This window comes from Saccopteryx bilineata, chromosome 4, assembly GCF_036850765.1.
Source record: "Saccopteryx bilineata isolate mSacBil1 chromosome 4, mSacBil1_pri_phased_curated, whole genome shotgun sequence".
Taxonomy (NCBI): Eukaryota; Metazoa; Chordata; class Mammalia; order Chiroptera; family Emballonuridae; genus Saccopteryx; species Saccopteryx bilineata.
In genome coordinates, this window is record NC_089493.1 from 36,828,926 (window position 1) to 36,847,855 (window position 18,930).

The 18,930-nt window shown below is 40.2% G+C and overlaps 1 protein-coding gene across 7 annotated transcripts in view; it reads right to left on the reverse strand.

Moving 5' to 3' along the window:
- Positions 1-18,930, reverse strand: part of SYNE2 (spectrin repeat containing nuclear envelope protein 2) — a 351,348-nt gene that overhangs the window by 169,684 nt on the left and 162,734 nt on the right. For all 7 annotated transcript variants that reach the window (XM_066272842.1, XM_066272840.1, XM_066272839.1 and 4 more), the window contains exons 33-42: positions 11,884-12,042; positions 10,514-10,675; positions 8,250-8,351; positions 6,689-6,889; positions 6,179-6,350; positions 5,530-5,642; positions 3,508-3,710; positions 3,020-3,139; positions 2,631-2,922; positions 261-412 (exon numbers count right to left, since the gene is read on the reverse strand). In XM_066272842.1, coding sequence (XP_066128939.1) covers positions 261-412; positions 2,631-2,922; positions 3,020-3,139; positions 3,508-3,710; positions 5,530-5,642; positions 6,179-6,350; positions 6,689-6,889; positions 8,250-8,351; positions 10,514-10,675; positions 11,884-12,042 — 1,676 coding nt within the window. The remainder of the gene's footprint in view (positions 1-260; positions 413-2,630; positions 2,923-3,019; positions 3,140-3,507; positions 3,711-5,529; positions 5,643-6,178; positions 6,351-6,688; positions 6,890-8,249; positions 8,352-10,513; positions 10,676-11,883; positions 12,043-18,930) is intronic.

The following is an 18,930-nucleotide window of genomic DNA, read 5'->3' on the forward strand; positions in this document are numbered from 1 at the left end:
ACGTTAATTTGTTACCCAGAGCCCCATGGGTTGATGTACCAGCCAAAGTAAACACAGCCAGAGTTACAACAGTGTGTTTTATATCTGATCCAGAGAACTATTACTCTTGGTTTTGGCCTCTGACATTATGAATGTCCCTGACCTACTGACTTTCTCTCCAACAGATACTATATCCAAATCCAGGAAGCAGACAAAACAGACTTGTTATGGCTTCACTGTGCAGTGCAAAACCATGAGAGAGGTGAAGGCATGCCCTTTACCTTAGATATGTGTTGGCTAAATGGAGCGTGCTGACCCACTGGTTCTCGGTATCAGTAACCGTCTCTGCGACCAACGGAGCCTTGCTGTTCACAGCCTGACTCTTGATTGCCTGTATTTTAGCGTCCCCTTCAGGCTTTAACAAAATGATTTCCTGAATTAAATAAAAAAGATTTAATAACCCCATGCATATTACTTAAGGAGAGTACATATGATATCTTTTCTGCGTATAAAGTTTTTATTGAGGTTCTAACTGTAGGTTAGACTTCAAAATTGCCCTTTTATTTGTATATATGCCCAAAAGACAAAGCTATCTCATTCGCATTATACTGGACTGGATCGCCATAAACATTTGTCGGGTTGATCTGACTGCATTCCTGATTTCCTCTTGATTATCAACTGCCTTCAAATAAAGTATATGCCAGGTCCTGTCTGGTTGGCTCAGTGGATAGAATGTTGGCCCATGCGGACGCCCTGGGTTTGATCCCCGGTCAGGACACATATGAGAAGTGACCATCTCTCTTCCCCTCCTGCAGCCAGTGGCTCAGTTGATTCAATCATAGACCCCAGGCAGGGGTTGCTGGGTGGATCCCTGTCAGGCTGCATGTGGAAGTTTGTCCATCTCCCTTCCTCTCACTTAAAAAAAAAAGTATATGTCAAAAAATAAAATAAAACCTGGCAAACCCACCTTCCGATCTATTCCATTATTTGTAGATGGAGAGTTAGGGTAACAACCTTAACAAGACATTTTTATACACCCAAGATGAGATTTATGGCTTCCCACAAAAAAATGCAGGCCCCTCCTGGCAACTCTTATCTCTGCATCATGGCATAATTAATTCCCAATCTTTGTTCTTCTCTTTCCCTCCTGTGCTGGGAACTATTCATTTCTTTCCTTCTCTGAAATTACTGCAGATTACTGCAGGCTTTCTCTGGAAAGCCTTTCAGACATAATCCTGGAAGATTCTGATTACATCATTCAAGTCTCACCAACCTTTATAGCTCACTATTCTTAATCATTTCTTCTTCTAACAATGCTTCGATTATCATGATTTCAACTCTCCCAAGTTTCTTTTAAGCACATGTGCTTCTGCCTCCTGCATTATAAACTAGTACTATTGATTGAACCCCCTTTAGATTAAAAGTGAGCTGAAGAGGCCCTGGCTGGTTGGCTCAGTGGTAGAGTGTCGGCCTGGCGTGCAGGAGTCCCAGGTTCAATTCCAGCCAGGGCACACAGGAGAATTGCCCTTCTGCTTCTCCACCTCTCCCCCTCTCCTTCCTCTATGTCTCTCTTTTCCCCTCCTGCAGCCAAGGCTCCACTGGAGCAAAGTTGGCCCAGGCGCTAGGGACGGCTCCGTGGCCTCTGCCTCAGGTGCTAGAATGGCTCTGGTCGCAACAGAGCAATGCCCCAGATGGGCAGAGCATTGCCCCCTGGTGGGCATGCCATGTGGATCCCAGTCGGGCGCATGCGGGAGTCTGTCTGACTGCCTCCCCGTTTCCAACTTCAAAAAAATACCAAAAAAAAAAAGTGAGCTGAAGGGAGATTGAGATTTCCTTGCCCTCCACAACCCACTCAGTATCTAATAATCTTTATGACTCGAATGTATCCACTCTGACAAAGAGCTCCTCTCCAGCCCCAGCCTGGGCATTGCTGATGCAGCTGCTGTACTGACGTATCTTTTTTTTTTTAATTTTTCCAAAGCTAGAAGTGAGGAGGCAGACAGACGCCTGCATGCACCCGACCAGGATCCACCTGGCATGCCCACCAGGGGGCGATGCTCTGCCTCTCTGGGGCATTGCTTCTTTGCAGCCAGAGTCATTCTAGCATCTGAGGCAGAGGCCATGGAGCATTCCTCAGCGCCCAGGCCAACTTTGCTCCAATGGAGCCTCGGCTGCAGGAGCGGAAGAGAGAGACAGAGAGGAAGGAGAGGGGGAAGGGGTGGAGAAGCAGGTGGGCACTTCTCCTGTGTGCCCTAACTGGGAATCAAACCTGGGACTTCCACACGCCAGGCTGATGCTCTACAGCTGAGCCAACCGGTCAGGGCTGACATGTCTTTTCACAGCCTAGCAAACTCCTATCTGCCACAGCTCCAACTTACTGCCTTTATTTCAATGCCTCTGAACTCGGTGAAGATGGACAATAACTGGACATTGCCCTCGCAAAGACAGGCTTTACTTTCTTTCATCTACATTAAAATCATTTCAGATCCTTTACAGCACTTCTCCTTTATAAGGTCAATCTTCTGAATGTCTTTGACTACGCTACAGTGATTCTATTTTCCATTACGAAACAGATCTTTGTCATTTTCCTCTAAATCGTTTCAAAATTAGAGTTCACTCTGACCTCTGAAATTTAGTTTCCCCAGTTATACCTTTATTTTTTGGATTGATTCTTCAAGTGGCATTTGGCCTTCAGATGAATTCAAAACCATCAGGGACTCTCTAATCCCTGTTATCCAATGAATTACATCTTGGGCAAGTTCATTAAAGTTCTGGTCCTTGGCAGGAGGCAACTTATCCTCTTCCTCAATTTCACATATTTGTCTCAAAAATGCCTGGTATCTATCAGTCAAATGTGTGGATTCCATTATTATTTCTTCTTCTTCAGTAAGCCCACATTCCTTCAGAGAGTTGTTCAACTGGGCCATAGATTCAAACTGTTCTCTGTAAATCCAAATATCACTGGAAGTTTATAGGAGCCACAACACCACGTGAGAAACCACATTCCCAGGAAATATATTTTATACAAGATCAGCTATACCTCTTTCTAGCTAGAGCTGGGCAAAATAACTCAGTTTTCTCTCCTGCTTCTTCCATTTCTTTCCATTTCTCTTCTTGATTAGCCAACCACTTACTCAGATTTCTGTGGTCATCTTGGAGTCTAAAAGAACATTACATATGTTAGAATATAAAATAAGCAAAAAGTGTTTATCTGAAGAGCAAGTTGACACAAATCTTGTGAACCAACCAGGCTTTTACTATATGTTTTTTGTTAGTCTTTGGAGAGAATTTAATTTTTAATATTAAAACCTGAATAAGAATAGGAAACAGAAAATATTCGGACTCTGCCTTGAACTTTTGCCAGATTAAATAATTTGAAGGATTCTCTAAACTTCTATCTTCCTTGAGCCAAACTCAGATTTGAAAGTTGTGTGTACTGTGTATCCCAATACTAGCTATATCAAGGCAGAGTACAGATAAAGATATCATTAGAAAACATGTTATGTAGACGTCACCTTTATTTCCTACCTCAGCAGCTGCTGCAAGCAGTCATCAAGCTCCTTTGCTCGCACCCGGCATATGGACTCCATTTTTTCTAATTCAATTTCTTGACTTACAGTCCAACTGGTAAGCTCCTTAACATGCGCTTTGGGCAGATGCTTCTTCACATGATTCAGTACAGTCCCCACCTGCTCTATTTGACTGCCTCTTCCTTCAAGAGTCAAGAAATCCTACAAAAAGACAAAATGTCAACTATGTCCAACTGGCAAGTCTAATGTGGTCTCTGCCATCCCCAGAACACTTTCCAAGCCAGTGCCTTGACTTGCCACCTGCGAAACATCCTATACAAAGGAAGGCCTATGGAGATACGACTAACCTGAATGGCAAATGATCAAAAAACAATTTATATCAGTTCTACATTGTGCGTTTACATCCGGCTTTCTGGAAATGGGGTCAAGCAAAATAATGCACTGCCATCGTGAAGGTCAACAGAAGTTAAGACCAGAAAAGCTGCAATTTTCTTTCCTGGCTGTACTTAACTACTCCTAAATACTTGTTCCTCTCTGGTAACCAATCTGTAAAACTAAACAGGTCCTTCTCTACTTAACTTCTACCAAATCAGGATTTTATTTCCATGTTTGTTGTCAAGTTTGAGCATCAACTACAGAGATCCATGAAATGGGTGAAATTAAAGGCAAAAAAGAAAAAAGTCAGAACTTGAAACTAAAAAATGGAAGGCAGTTCTATCAATGAAAAATGGTATCATCAAAGCAATGAATCAGAGAACATAAAATGCCATCGATGAGCCTGAGAGTATGACTTATTATCAAAACTGAAGTCCTAAGCCATGGCCGGTTGGCTCAGTGGTAGAGCGTCGGCCTGGCATGCAGGAGTCCCGGGTTCGATTCCCGGCCAGGGCACACAGGAGAAGTGCCCATGTGCTTCTCCATCCCTCCCCCTCTCCTTCCTCTCTGTCTCTCTCTTCCCCTCCTGCAGCCAAGGCTCCATTGGAGCAAAGTTTGCCCGGGCGCTGAGGATGGCTCTGTGGCCTCTGCCTCAGGCGCTGGAATGGCTCTGATTGTGGCAGAGCGATGCACCAAGATGGGCAGAGCATCGCCCCCTGGTGGGCATGCCGGGTGGATCCCAGTCAGGGCGCATGCGGGAGTCTGTCTGACTGCCTCCCCGTTTCCAACTTCGGAAAAATACAAAAAAAAAACTGAAGTCCTAGATAAACTACCCTAAAGTGATCAAGAGCTAAGGGTACGGTCTGCACTTTCAGTGGGCCGACATCAGGCCTCCCTCTACCACGCTTAGACCAGCAATGTATTCAAGTTCAAGTGCAATTTTTTTTTGTTACAGAGAGAGAGACAGAGAGAGAGAGACAGAGAGACAGAGAGACAGATAAGGACAGACAGGCAGGAAGGGAAAGGGATGAGAAGCATCAGTTTTTCATTGCAGCACCTCAGTTGTTCATTGATCACTTTCTTATAGGTGCCTTGACCAGTCACCCCTTGCTCAAGCCGGAGACCTTGGGCCCAAGCTGGTGAGCCTTGCTCAAACCAGATGAGCAAACACTCAAGCTGGCGACCTCGGGGTTTTGAACCTGGATCCTCCATGTCCCAGTCTGATGCTCTACCCACTGTGCCACTGCCTGGTCAGGCTCAACTGAAATTTTTAAAAGAAATATGCATGGAAAATTTTTTTAAAAATCAAGAGATCTCTTTCAGGAAAGTAAAGGGATTTCAAAGTCCAAATTAGATAAATATTTTTACTTTCAATCAAATATGATTTTAAGACAACTGAATTCAGCAGCAAACACTTAGATTAATAGCATCTCAGGTGTGAAAACAAAACTGTTTAAATGACTTGCACCATTACTCAGTAAAAACAGTTGTATAATACTTGGGAAAACCAGGTTATTTGAAAATATTACCTCTATGTAGGTAAATTAATAGGTCAAGGTGAGTATTATCCTACCTACTTACATATAGTTTTATGCCTCTAGTATTTTAGTTTTGATGAATTTTGATTGAAATTTATTTGACTTACAGAAAGTTTCTGTAGCTTTTGTTCCATACTCGTTTTTGTTTCTGATGATTCAAAACACTCTTCAAGGTTTACTTTAATGTTGCTGAACCAGTCATTAAAGTTCTTGCACTGATCTGCAGGGGGGGAAAACAGAGTGTATTCATTCAAGGAAGACTTCACATCTCCAGTTAAAGTGAGAGATTTTGAAACTTGCTTCCCAAGACATGGATACAAATCACTGTGTAAAGTACTAATAAGAAACCCAATTTTGAGGGCTCATAAGAGTCTAGAAAGTAATCACAGGATATTCTAAACTCCAAACCTTACCAAGCACACAGGACATCCAGAGACACTTGCAGGGGCAGCCTGCTCACAGTCATGTCCGCAGACTCACTCACCACAGTGAGCAGCTCAACCACGAGGACAGTGGTGACTTTTTTTAATGAAATCAAGATTTGGCATTTGAAAGAAATAGATGGTATTTATGACAGGCATAGATTAGTGAGTGCTTCCCTCCAAAAGATTTATCTGAATAAACCCTTAATCAGTCCTCTTCTTTAAATATACTCTGTGCGACCACCTCTAAGTGAAGCTTAGATCAGCCTTTATGTTCACAGTACTTGTTCGTATGCCAAGATCCTCAGAAACACAGAAGAAACATTGCACTCACCATTCAGTAACTTAGAAAAGTGATCTTGCAAAACACTTTTTTTGGTGTTAAATAAGTCACTGACACTTTCATATTGCTTTTTTAATTCAGAGAGTTCAGGAGTCAGACAACCTATTTGATTCTCAAGTAATGTCATACTGTGCTTTTGCTGTAGAATTTGTTGTTGTATCTCCTAAACATAAACAAACAAAAAAACAACCATTAAGTCTTATTAATGGGTTCGATTTGAACAGTGCATTTTAGACCTCCACTGTTTTTGTTAAAATACAGATGATTTTCTAGTGGGTGGATGGGCTTTCTCTTAGCCAGTAAATGTATAAATGCAATGCAATTCAATATCAAATAATTACTGTCTACAGAGCAAGTCAAAGGTGAAAATGCTAAATATGCACATGTTTTTCTGAGATTCTCCCCAAGGCTTTCATTTTTCTTAACTTCAAGAGGTCAAGACCGGAGGAAATAAGTGTGAAAAGAAATCTGAACCACAGAGGAGAAACGGTGGGGACGCACCTCCAGTTTCGTAAAGATCTCCATACTGTCGGAAGGAGACAGGGCGTTCAGGAGGGACTCGGTCATCCCAATCTGGGTCTTGGCTTGGTCAAGGTCCTCCTTTAGCTCCGCGGTGCTGCCGCTAAGTGCAGAGCAGCTGGATTCTCCTGTTAAAAGCGTTTTTACACGTTCTAGCTTATTCAAAATAGAGGACTCCATGACCTGGAACCATGAAACACATGAAGTATGGTTACAGATTTTATTAAACTAGATTTTAAGACAAACCACATTGGCTAAAGAATGAGTAGAGATCACTTCATTTCAATGTGAAAATAAATTCCTCTCTACATATAATTCTTCATTGTTCTATATCACTGATACGACAATTTGAGTATTGCCTTTAAAGAAAAAGAGTAATATGAACAATTGACAATGAATTGCTGACTTTTTATGAGACTAATATGAATCCTTTCTCCAACACCAGTTTATCTAGCATACCAGTGAAGGTGTTATTTCATTGCACTCATTTGAAAACATGCAGAAAAAATTAAATAGCCAGCATTTGTTGAGGGTTATGTACACACCATGGTAAGCACTTAATGTACAAAAATACAGGCTTAAGAAGGTTGCACAGGATCAGACGGCTAAGAAGCGTTAGCACTAGGACCTCACCCAGAAAGTCTGTCTCATATTCAGTCATATGAATATTTCTGTTCAGCCACTGTGCACTTTGCTCTACATAAAATGGTAACAAATCTCTTCCCACAATAGAAATTCACACTTGAGGCAACTTTCCTCCTATTTCTCCATCTAGCAATTAATAAACCTAAAGTCACTGGAGCGATCTTTTCCTTCCTGCACCCATGACAGCTCAGGGCGAAACCCTTATTACTTGACAGGGATGCACAGTGATATCTCTCCCTACACACAAGAGGCCTGTGGAATGAGCAGAAAAAAATGCAAAAAAAACAGTATCACCCATTCAAAGTGCGGGACAAAGATAACAAAGCATGCCGACTATTCAAAATTTGGTTAGACTTAATATTGGAATTGAACAAAGATGACTTTCATAATGATCCCAAGTTTATTTTAGGTTTAAGATCCAAATTCTGGTTTATGAACATTACTTTTTTTTTTTTTTTAATTTTTCTGAAGCTGGAAACAGGGAGAGACAGTCAGACAGACTCCCGCATGCGCCCGACTGGGATCCACCCGGCACGCCCACCATGGGGCGACGCTTTGCCCACCAGGGGACGGTGCTCTGCCCATCCTGGGCGTCGCCATGTTGTGACCAGAGCCACTCTAGCGCCTGAGGCAGAGGCCACAGAGCCATCCCCAGCGCCTGGGCCATGTTTGCTCCAATGGAGCCTTGGCTGCGGGAGGGGAAGAGAGAGACAGAGAGGGAAGCGCGGCGGAGGGGTGGAGAAGCAAATGGGCGCTTCTCCTGTGTGCCCTGGCCGGGAATCGAACCCGGGTCCTCCGCACGCTAGGCCGACGCTCTACCGCTGAGCCAACCGGCCAGGGCCTATGAACATTACTTTAGAGTACTTTCATTGCAACTTTCAAATGAAAATTCTCTTACCTGCAATTCAAGAGGTATTTCGCTAGTTTGAAGCAGAAGCTGTATTTCAGCCACTCTTTCAGAAAATTCTGAAGGTTTTTGTTCATGGATCTGTAACTCTGCCTAGAACACATAATTTTAATAAAAAATATTTTTATTGTATAACCTTTTCCCTGGTACCCACGGTTGCTATTGTTAATACACAGAAAATGAGAGAGCTTTGAATTGTCCCTAATCACTTGTTTTTTGACAGAGTCCTGGGAGTTACAAACCCAAGCGCCTTCCTGGGCGAGGCAAACGTAACAAGAGAGCGAGGGGTTCTGGCTGTGAGACAATGGAGGGGAACTGGGCTGGGCCACACCAGCAGGCAGGGCCTACGTGACGTCCCTACATGTCCTGGATCTGGACATACAAATCGTGTCACCACATGCACACGCACGTGCATGCGGCACACACATATACATACACACACACACATCACTCGGTGAGATGTGGCCTACACGCTGGCAGTTTGTAATCCTCATTCATACTTAGAAGAAAAATCAGTTTTACTTCACAACTACTATCATATGCACAGGAAACTCATAATCTCCACACATTTTGAAAATCTTTTCCAAATGCATAAAAATGAATATCTGAATTTAAAAGTGAATAAAAAAATGAGATTTGAAATATTAGACCTGGCACACTGTGCAGTCATCATGCACACATCCGTACATTTAATTGCTAACATTTCACTGTTTTGACCTACCAAGATAGTGATTTTATATGGTCCAAACTAGTATGTAAACAAACAAAACAATTTGAAAAAAAATTCTTTCTGGAGTCAAAAAATATAACTTTAATTTTTTCCAAATGGCAAAAACTGAGATTACTATTTAGAAAAACTAGCCTTTTTGAAGCACTAGGAAGATGTTGATCTCAGCCTTGTATTTTTTTTTTCTGTATTTTTGAGGGACTGCTTAATTCAAATTATGAAGGTCACTCATAATCATAATCTACATCAGGGGTTAGCAATATGGGCTGGCAGTCTGTGTTTATATATAAAGTTTTAATGACACCCAGCAACTTTCAAGCACTGTGTATTATCTATGACTGATTGCTTTCATGCTACAACAGCAGGGGTGAACATTTCTGACATTGGTCAAATGGTCTACAAGCCTAAAATATTTATTATTTGGTCCTAGGAGCATATACTAACCACCCAAGAACAATTATGCATTTTGATGGAGCTTCTGCTAGGAGATCTTAAGCTGTTATACATCATAAACACTTCTGGCACGTTGGTGAATCCTATGGATCAGTTATATAACAATATTTTTTAAATAAAACATAAAATAAATGATGTAGGACTATAAAGAAAAAATATTACATTGGATTACAGTTATCAACAATATTAAAAACAACATATTTAACTGCAGTAACATAATACGTTCCTCTATTAATATCTTAAATAACAACATCTAGCACTAGACCTACTAAATACCATATTTTCAAAGTAGTGATAAGGGTAATCATTGCAACAACCAGATAATGAACAATGTCACATGTAAGTTCATCCTACTATTTTTATTGACTATATTTATCATTGGAACAAATATTACATTTAGCTAGACATTCATAAAAATAAAGATGCGATTTCTACCATGTAAGGTCATTTCTTCCATGAATCCCTTGGGTATCTGCAAAACCCAGATTAATTATATTTGCTAACATCTTCCCAGATATCATAAAGGAAACAAGATGGTTCAGGTCTCACTCAAGGAATAATGAATGAATGAAATTTAAAAAATTTCTTTGTGATTTCTCTACCCTGCTTCAAGAAGGCAAACTCATTATTAAAATGTCAACTGTTGGCCCTGGCCGGTTGGCTCAGCGGTAGAGCGTCGGCCTGGCATGCGGGGGACCCGGGTTCGATTCCCGGCCAGGGCACATAGGAGAAGCGCCCATTTGCTTCTCCACCCCCTCCCCTCCTTCCTCTCTGTCTCTCTCTTCCCCTCCCGCAGCCAAGGCTCCATTGGAGCAAAGGATGGCCCGGGCACTGGGGATGGCTCCTCGGCCTCTGCCAGAGCGACGCCCCGGAGGGGCAGAGCATCGCCCCCTGGTGGGCAGAGCATCGCCCCTGGTGGGCGTGCCGGGTGGATCCCGGTCAGGCGCATGCGGGAGTCTGTCTGACTGTCTCTCCCCGTTTCCAGCTTCAGAATAGGAAATTAAAAAAAAAAAAAAAAAAAAAAAAAAGTCAACTGTTAAAAAAAAAAGGGCATATATTTTATCTGTTAAATTACCTTCAGCTTTTCTCTTTCCTCTTCAGTGAGTTGTTGTAATTCCATTTTTTGAAGAACCTTTTCAGTCCACTCATCAATTATATCTTTTAAGTTAAAAAGTTTGTCCCATAAAGCTAGAGCTCGACCAAGATTTTCATAGTAGTCTTCTGTCTTCTCATTTATCTACCATAATTAACGCATTATGAAATAACACAGTAGTAAAAAGTATAAAAACCATTGTCTCAGTCAAACACTATTTTTAAATAAAATTTTAGTTTACCTTTAATGGATATTTTGCTTTATTAATCAACAAAAAATTTGTTTTGATATATCATGTAGTTCTTTCATACACACAAAATAAATCTTAGCTGATGTGCTGCAAGTTATGCAACGAAAGCAATAACCTTTCTAATTTTTAAACCATAATAAATAAAAGGTGCTTTTAAAACCCCAGATGAAAATATATCACAAATTTTTAGTTTGTAATTAAAAAATAACATTAGTTCTCAACTAAAAATGTACTAAATAAATGTACAGTGTGTCCGTAAAGTCATGGTGCATTTTTGGTCACAGGAAAGCAACAAAAGACGATAGAAATGTGAAATCTGCACCAAATAAAAGGAAAACCCTCCCAGTTTCTGTAGGATGATGTGGCAGCATGTGTGCAAGCACAGATGATGACGTAACACCATGTGTACAGCGGAGCAGCCCATGGCCATACCAGTCGAGATATGGATGGTACAGAGCAAAGTTCAGTGTGTTCTGTGGCTCACTAAATTTGAATCTGTGACCAAAGTGCAACATGAATATCGGCGCATTTATAACAAAGCGCCACCACGTAGGAATAACATTACTCGGTGGGATAAGCAGTTGAAGGAAACCGGCAGTTTGGTGGAGAAACCCTGTTCTGGTAGGCCATCAGTCAGTGACGAGTCTGTAGAGGCTATACGGGATAGCTACCTAAGGAGCCCTAAAAAATCTGTGCGTGAGCCCACATCAAACTGCACTGAATAGGTATGAAACTGGGAGGGTTTTCCTTTTATTTGGTGCAGATTTCACATTTCTATCGTCTTTTGTTGCTTTCCTGTGACCGGTCGAAAGTGCACCATGACTTTATGGACACACTGTATAGTTAAACATCAATGTTTTGCATGGATAAGGAACACATTAACTAGATTATTTTACATCTAGAAAATTATAGACCCATTTATTGCCTAAAACTCTGATTGTGAAGGTAATTCCTAAGTCATGAACTTCATAATATTTAAAGATTTTTATCATGAGCACTTTTGAGTTTTGTAATTAGATTAAAAAATAATAAAAGATACCACAGAAAAGAACAATTTAATCATTACAGAATAGAATTTCTAGTCAATTTAATAATCACTTACATCAAGCCATCTGTCCACAATAACATTAGCTTCTTTCTCAAAGGGAGGCTCTTCAAAGGTTCTCATTTTATTTAGATGAAATTGTAAGTTTTTGCAGATCTGGTTAATCTTGTCTACAACTTCTAAATGTTCACTAAATTCTTCTTTGACAATTTCAATCTGTAGAAACGGTATAAAACATGTTTTGATCTACTGACATAGACAAACTGATAAGAAACCTGATTCTACTGCTGGCTTTTGTTGTCCCACTTTCTCAGTGAAAAGAGTTTATCATTCTAACCATCTGGTTTAACAATAATTCTACATCCAACTTTCTTCCCACTCTGCATGATGAAATATGATCTAAAATCATGTTTTTGTCCATGGAAATAACACTCTATCAAAAAAAGCATACCCATTCAATGTTATTAAAAAAATGACAGTCCCTAGACTCCTCCAATAGAAAATCATCTTTATAAGAAAAAATTTCATCTAAATAAAACATACAAAACTCTAAAACATCTTAAAATGCCTTCCAGTTTAACCTTTCATGATTCTAACACCATTATTTCTAACATGGAAGCTGAAACACTATTTTATGAAAAGACCAATGAAGATTGTAAAATGAAATTTGAGTGTTGACCAATGTAATCTTAATGTTTCTCTGAATTTACTAATCTTACACAAACATTTATTATTATTATTATTTGTATTTTTCTGAAGTGAGAAGTGGGGAGGCAGAGTGACAGACTCCCTCATGTGCCTGACCCGGATCCACCCGGCATGCCTACTAGGGAGCATGCCTACTAAGGAGTGATGCTCTGCCCATCTGGGGCATTGCTCCATTGCAACTGGAGCCATTCTAGTGCCTGAGGCAGAGGCTATGGAGTCATCCTCAGTGCCTGGGCCAACTTTGCTCCAATGGAGCCTTGGCTGCGGGAGGCGAAGAGAGAGACAGAGAGGAAGGAGAGGGGGAGGGGTGGAGAAGGAGATGGTTGCCTCTCCTGTGGGCCCTGACTGGGAATCAAACTCGGGACTTCCGCACGTCGAGCCGACACTCTACCACTGAGCCAACTGGCCAGGGCCAACATTTTTAATGACTACATAAACTCTGGAAATAAATTTCCCATGAACAAAAATCTAAAAATTATGCACCCTAGAAGGACTTCCATTTCTGGGAATATGGAGTACACAGGCTTTTCCCTATTCTTCCCACTAAGTACAGTTAAAAATCCTGCACATCATATACAAAACTAATTTAAAAGACTGAAAAGTGGAGAGTTTGAGAAGGAAGGATGGCTGCAGGTATCAGCTCCTAAGGAACAACCTGGTGGTAAGCTTCCTGCCTTTTCGTTTTCCCTCCAAAAGCCCAGTCCATGTGCTGAAGAAGCCAGCATTTGGTAATACGACAGACAAAAAAGCCCCAAGAAAAGCCTACTCTCTTCAGCCAAAGTAACAAGAGTAGGACAACTGAGCCAGACAGAAAATTATAGAAGAGAGTCACTCAATAAAGACAAATAATATAGAAAAACCTGTGGCCCAACCCCCACCATATCAGCAAAGGTCAAGTGTACAACCTAGACATCCACTATCACCAGGCTGAAATGGAAGCCCCACCCTCACCCAACCAGGGGATGCCAGAGAAGGCCAAGCAGAGAGCCAGGACGGTCATTCCTGCTGGGCAGTAACAAGGCACTTGCCCCTACGATGCCAGTAGAGGCCACATAGGGAGCTGGAAGGAAGAGCCAGGGGATACCAGTGGAGGCCTAATGGGGAGTCAGAACTTTTACCCCAAACAGAAATAAAAAGGAGACATGTATATCTGGTGTCAAGAGATTATCCTGTTTGCAGATGACATGATTATCTATCTAGGAGATCCCAAGAGATATCTACAAAAATACTCCTAGAGCTGATAAATAGGTTCAGAAAGATTGCAGAATACAAGATAAACATATAAAAATCAACTGTACTTCCATATACTACCAATGAACTTATGAACACTGAAGTTTAAAATATACCATTACAATTACTCAAAAAAGTAAATACTTAGGTATAAATTTAACGAAACATGCATAGGACTTAAATGCTTGAAAGTACAAAGTGCTAATGAAAGAAATCAAAGACCTAGGTACAAGCAGAGAAATACCAAGTTCATGAAGTAGAAGATTCAATATAATAAAGATGTAGTTCTCTCCCTCCAATAAACTGATATACAAATTTAATGTAACTATCAAATCCCAGGATTACTGTATTGTAGATATAGATAAGATTATTACAAAATTTATACAGAGTGGTAAAAAAATAAAAACTAGAATAGTGAAAACATTTGAAAAAAAATAACAAAATGGGAAAAATCAGTCAATGATTTAAAAGTCTACCATATATAGAAATAAAGGTGATATGGTATTGGTAGAGGGATAGACAAATAGATCAATGGAAAAGACTAGGGAACCCACAAATGGATTCACACAAATATGCCCAACTGATTTTTCACAAAGGTACAGAAGAATTCAACAGAGGAAATAGAGCCTTCTCATCATATGGTGCTAGAGCAACTGAAAATCTATAGACAAAAACAAGAACCTTAACCTAAGAACTCTAAATGGATGATGGTCTTAAATGGCAATCATAACACTGTATAAAACTTATTTGAGAAAACAGGAGAATATCTTCAGGATTTTGTCAAAGAATTCTTAGACTTTGACACCAAAAGTACAACCCAAGAAAGAAAAAAATTGATAAACTGTACTTTAGCCAGAATTAAAAACTTTTTGCTCTGTCTGCAAAAGACCTTGTTAAGAGAAGGAAAAGACAAGCTAGAATTGGGGAGAAAATATCCGCAGACCTTATCTATAATATGTAAAGAACTCTCAAAACTCAACAGTCGAAATATCAATCACTCTAATTAGAAAATGGGCAAAAGATATGAAAAGATATTTCATCAAAGTAAACATACAAATGGCAAGCAAGCACAAGATGATCAATATCATTAGCAATTGGAGAAATGCAAATTGAAGCCATGATGTGATACCACTACATTCCTATCAGGATGACTAAAATAAAAAAGACAATATCTATAATATTGGAAAGGATGTAGAGAAACTCAATCACTCAGACATTGCTAGTGGGAATGTAAAATGGTCCAGTCACTGCAGAAAATCGTTTGGCATTTGCATTTTCTTTAAAAACTAAATATACAATTAACATACAACCCAGTAACTGTACTCCAGGATATTTATCCCTAAGATATAAAAATTTATGTTCACACAAAACCCCCTACATGAATGCTTATAGCAACTTTATACATAATAGCCCAAAACTAGAAACAACCCAAATGTCCTTCAGTGGGTGAATAGTTAAATAAACGGTGGCATATACATATCATGGAATATTGCTCAGCAAGAAAAAGGAACAAATTATCAACACATACAGGAACCTGAATGGATCTCCAGAGAATTATGGTACGCTGTATGAAAATAACCGACCCCCAAAAGTGACAATCTGTATGATTTCATTTATATTAGAATTTTGAAATGACAAAATTAAAAGAGCTTACCCTTAAGGGAACCTACTAGTAAAGAAAACACAGGCTCATTTCTTATAACTGCATGTGACTCTACAATTCCCTCAAAATAAAACGTTTAATTTAAAATTTTTTTTTAATTTTGATGACAAAAAAGTTACTCAGAGGTTTCTATCTCCTGATTTGATGACTAATACATTGGCAAGGCCGAAAGGAAACCCAGGTGATTTTCCTACTAGTCTAAGACTCTCTGCATTGAGAAATAATAAATGTTTGTTCAAGTAAATGAAAAATATATATATATGTATCCATCCTAATTATTATTACATTCCGAGAACTTTGTTGTTAAACTGACACAAGCAGGTTAGGAGAAGGGAGGAGAGGGCACCTTGGCTTTGACAGGAATTGCGGGGGTTGTTCTACAATGAATGGAAGAGGGAAAATAAAGGAATCTAGGTTCCCTCTGACACTTCCCAAACTCTAACAGTCCCCTGACAGTTGAGCCTTCTAGTCTTACTTTTGCACTCTGTCCTTCATTAAACAGAGTAGAAATTTGGCACCATATCCTAGATAAACATCCAGGTTTCTATGGTTTTGAAGGACAAAAGTTCTCAGTGATATCACATTTCAGCCACTGGTGCAAAGCATCATGACAACACATGCTACAGAAACTGATTGTTTCCGAAGACAGTACCTAGGTCATCACAAAATTAACTGAAAGTTGTATTACAATCAGTAGTACTAAAATTTGCTTTTATCCAGTCAGGTAAAAAAAAAATGTCTGAGAAAAATAATTAACCACCAGTGTACTAGTAGTACTTCTATATCTCCCATACACGATAATGTTATTTCAGCAAATACGTAAGTACCCATGTCAGGCACTGTGCTAGATATAAGACTCTCCACATTTAGAAAGGAAAAAAAAAAGCTTGAACTTTTATATCTTTCCTAAAGGTAATTACAATTATTTTAATAATTTTAAAAATACATTTTTATGAGCAAACCACTACAGTTGAGAAAGGGGTACAGAGAAAGCAAGGCTAACCAATTTTTACTTCTGCCACACCCATGCTTCAAATATCTTTCAGGGAAGGCACCATCACCATGACTGAAACACGACTTGGCAGTCAGAGAGACCTGGGCTTTAATAAGTCTACCATTCATTCACTAGCCATATAATTCTGGGTAAGTGACTTAACCTCTATCCCCAAGTTGCTAAAATGACTGTCCAAATTCCAAGATAGAAATTAGACCACATTTACTAGTGAGCAGGATCAACATGGATATGCTTTTTTTTTCCTGCTTCATGTTGTATCCCTCTTGGTGCTTGATAAGATGAAGTATACCTATATAGCTCCTTGAGACCAGCATTATGTCCCTCTCTGCACAGAAGAAGCCAGGTCACTGCGTCAATACCTGAGCTACTCTGTGCAGCTGACCAAAGTGTGTGATAAAATTTCAAGATTTGGATTTGGACCAGGTCAAGTTAAAGGCCCTGGAGACATTTAGGCTAGCCTTCATGCTTGAACCCATTTTCTTTTTAGAATTTATTTTTATTTATTCATTTTAGAGAGGAGGGAGGGAGAGGAAGAGAGAGAGAGAGAGAGAGAGAAGGGGGGGAGGAGCAGGAAGCATCAACTCCCATATATGCCTTGACCAGACAAGTGCAGGGTTTTGAACCGGCAACCTCAATGTTCCCAGGTCGACGCTTTATCCACTGCACCACCAGAGGTCAGGCTTGAACCCATTTTTCATCAGAGCACTTGCAGGGATATTTTTGGGCATTCATGCAGGTAATAATAAAGGGGTACTATTTGGTATTAATTTTTCTTCATATATGTCTCCCTTAACAATCCTACAACAAATTATGAAAACTGGAGGGGCAGGGTTGGAAATTCTTTGTTCTTTTCATAACATCATCTTAATAACATTACAACCCCTACAGTCACTGCCAATGTTTTTGTTTTTTTGTTTGTTTTTTGTTTTTTTTGTATTTTTCTGAAGCTGGAAACGGGGAGAGACAGTCAGACAGACTCCCGCATGCGCCCGACTGGGATCCACCTGGCACGCCCACCAGGGGCGACGCTCTGCCCACCAGGGGGCGATGCTCTGCCCCTCCGGGGCGTCGCTCTGCCGAGACCAGAGCCACTCTAGCGCCTGGGGCAGAGGCCAAGGAGCTATCCCCAGCGCCCGGGCCATCTTTGCTCCAATGGAGCCTTGGCTACGGGAGGGGAAGAGAGAGACAGAGAGGAAGGAGGGGGTGGGGGTGGAGAAGCAAATGTGCGCCTCCCCTATGTGCCCTGGCCGGGAACCGAACCCGGGTCCCCCGCACGCCAGGCCGACACTCTACCGCTGAGCCAACCGGCCAGGGCCATGCCAATGTTTTCTAAGCCGTGGTTTTCTCACCAATATAAAGGGATAATAAAAGTAACTATGAGAATAAGTACAAAACAAGCAAAGTACTTGGCACACAATGACTAAGGCATCAATCAATGGTAAGTTATTATCATCATTATTATTCTTTTATTACTAATACATTGTAATAGTACAGCTTAAAACTGCAAGCCACATGATAATCCTCATTGTAGACAAAACTTTTTTTGGTTTCAGTTTTGCTCAGGTTCAGGGGTGAGTCATATATTGGAACAGAAGGCCATGTGGTTTGACCACTGAAGAAATAAGGAAATTAGTAAATTTGTTAAGTGCTGCAATGACTATTTTTGACATGAGGATTTTTATATATTTAAGATTTTATCCTTAAGAAAGTTTCCTAGAAGTGAAATTTGGTCAAATGGTAGAAAGATTCTCAAGGTTGTTTCAATAATATTGTCAAAGCGTTTTCCAAAACAGTAGTATGAATACACTCTCATCAGCTGTAGAATGCTCATTTCACTGACTTTCAAAAGGCAAAATAATCAATTTTTAAAAGAATAATAAAAAATTAAACTTAATTATAATAATTACTTCCATCTATGAGTGCACATTTAAGGAAACAATATTATTACTAAATATCATACATATATGAAATCATATATAGAAATAATTTAGTAAAAGCCCTAACTTTGATTTATCCATGGTTAAAACTGCTGTGAAACAGTCACAAGTTTTTTGTTATTTAATAAAAAACTCTTAAGAAGCTCTTACCCTAATCCCCAATGTAAGGGTATTAGGAGATGGGCCCTTTGGAAAGTAATTAGGTCATGGGAGTGGTGCTCTCATGAATAGAATTAGTGCCCTTGTAAAAGAGACTCCATAGAGCTATCTTGACCTTTCCACCATGTAAGGACACAAAAAAAAACAACCACAAGTGCAGGACTTCAGGCCAGGAGCATTGAGTGTGTAGAACCCCAGCCCAGGAGAGCTGCAGGGGCTCCTGTGGAGAGCCACTGGAGGCGGGGGGGGGGCTCACCAAGCCAAGCCATGGGGGTAAAGTTGCCATCCCAGGTGGCCTAGAAGCAGAGCATCAGGCCAGAGAGGATTATTCTCAAGTTTTAAGGTTTAACATCATTTGCCTTGTTAGGTTTTGGTCTTTTTTTTTTTCTTTT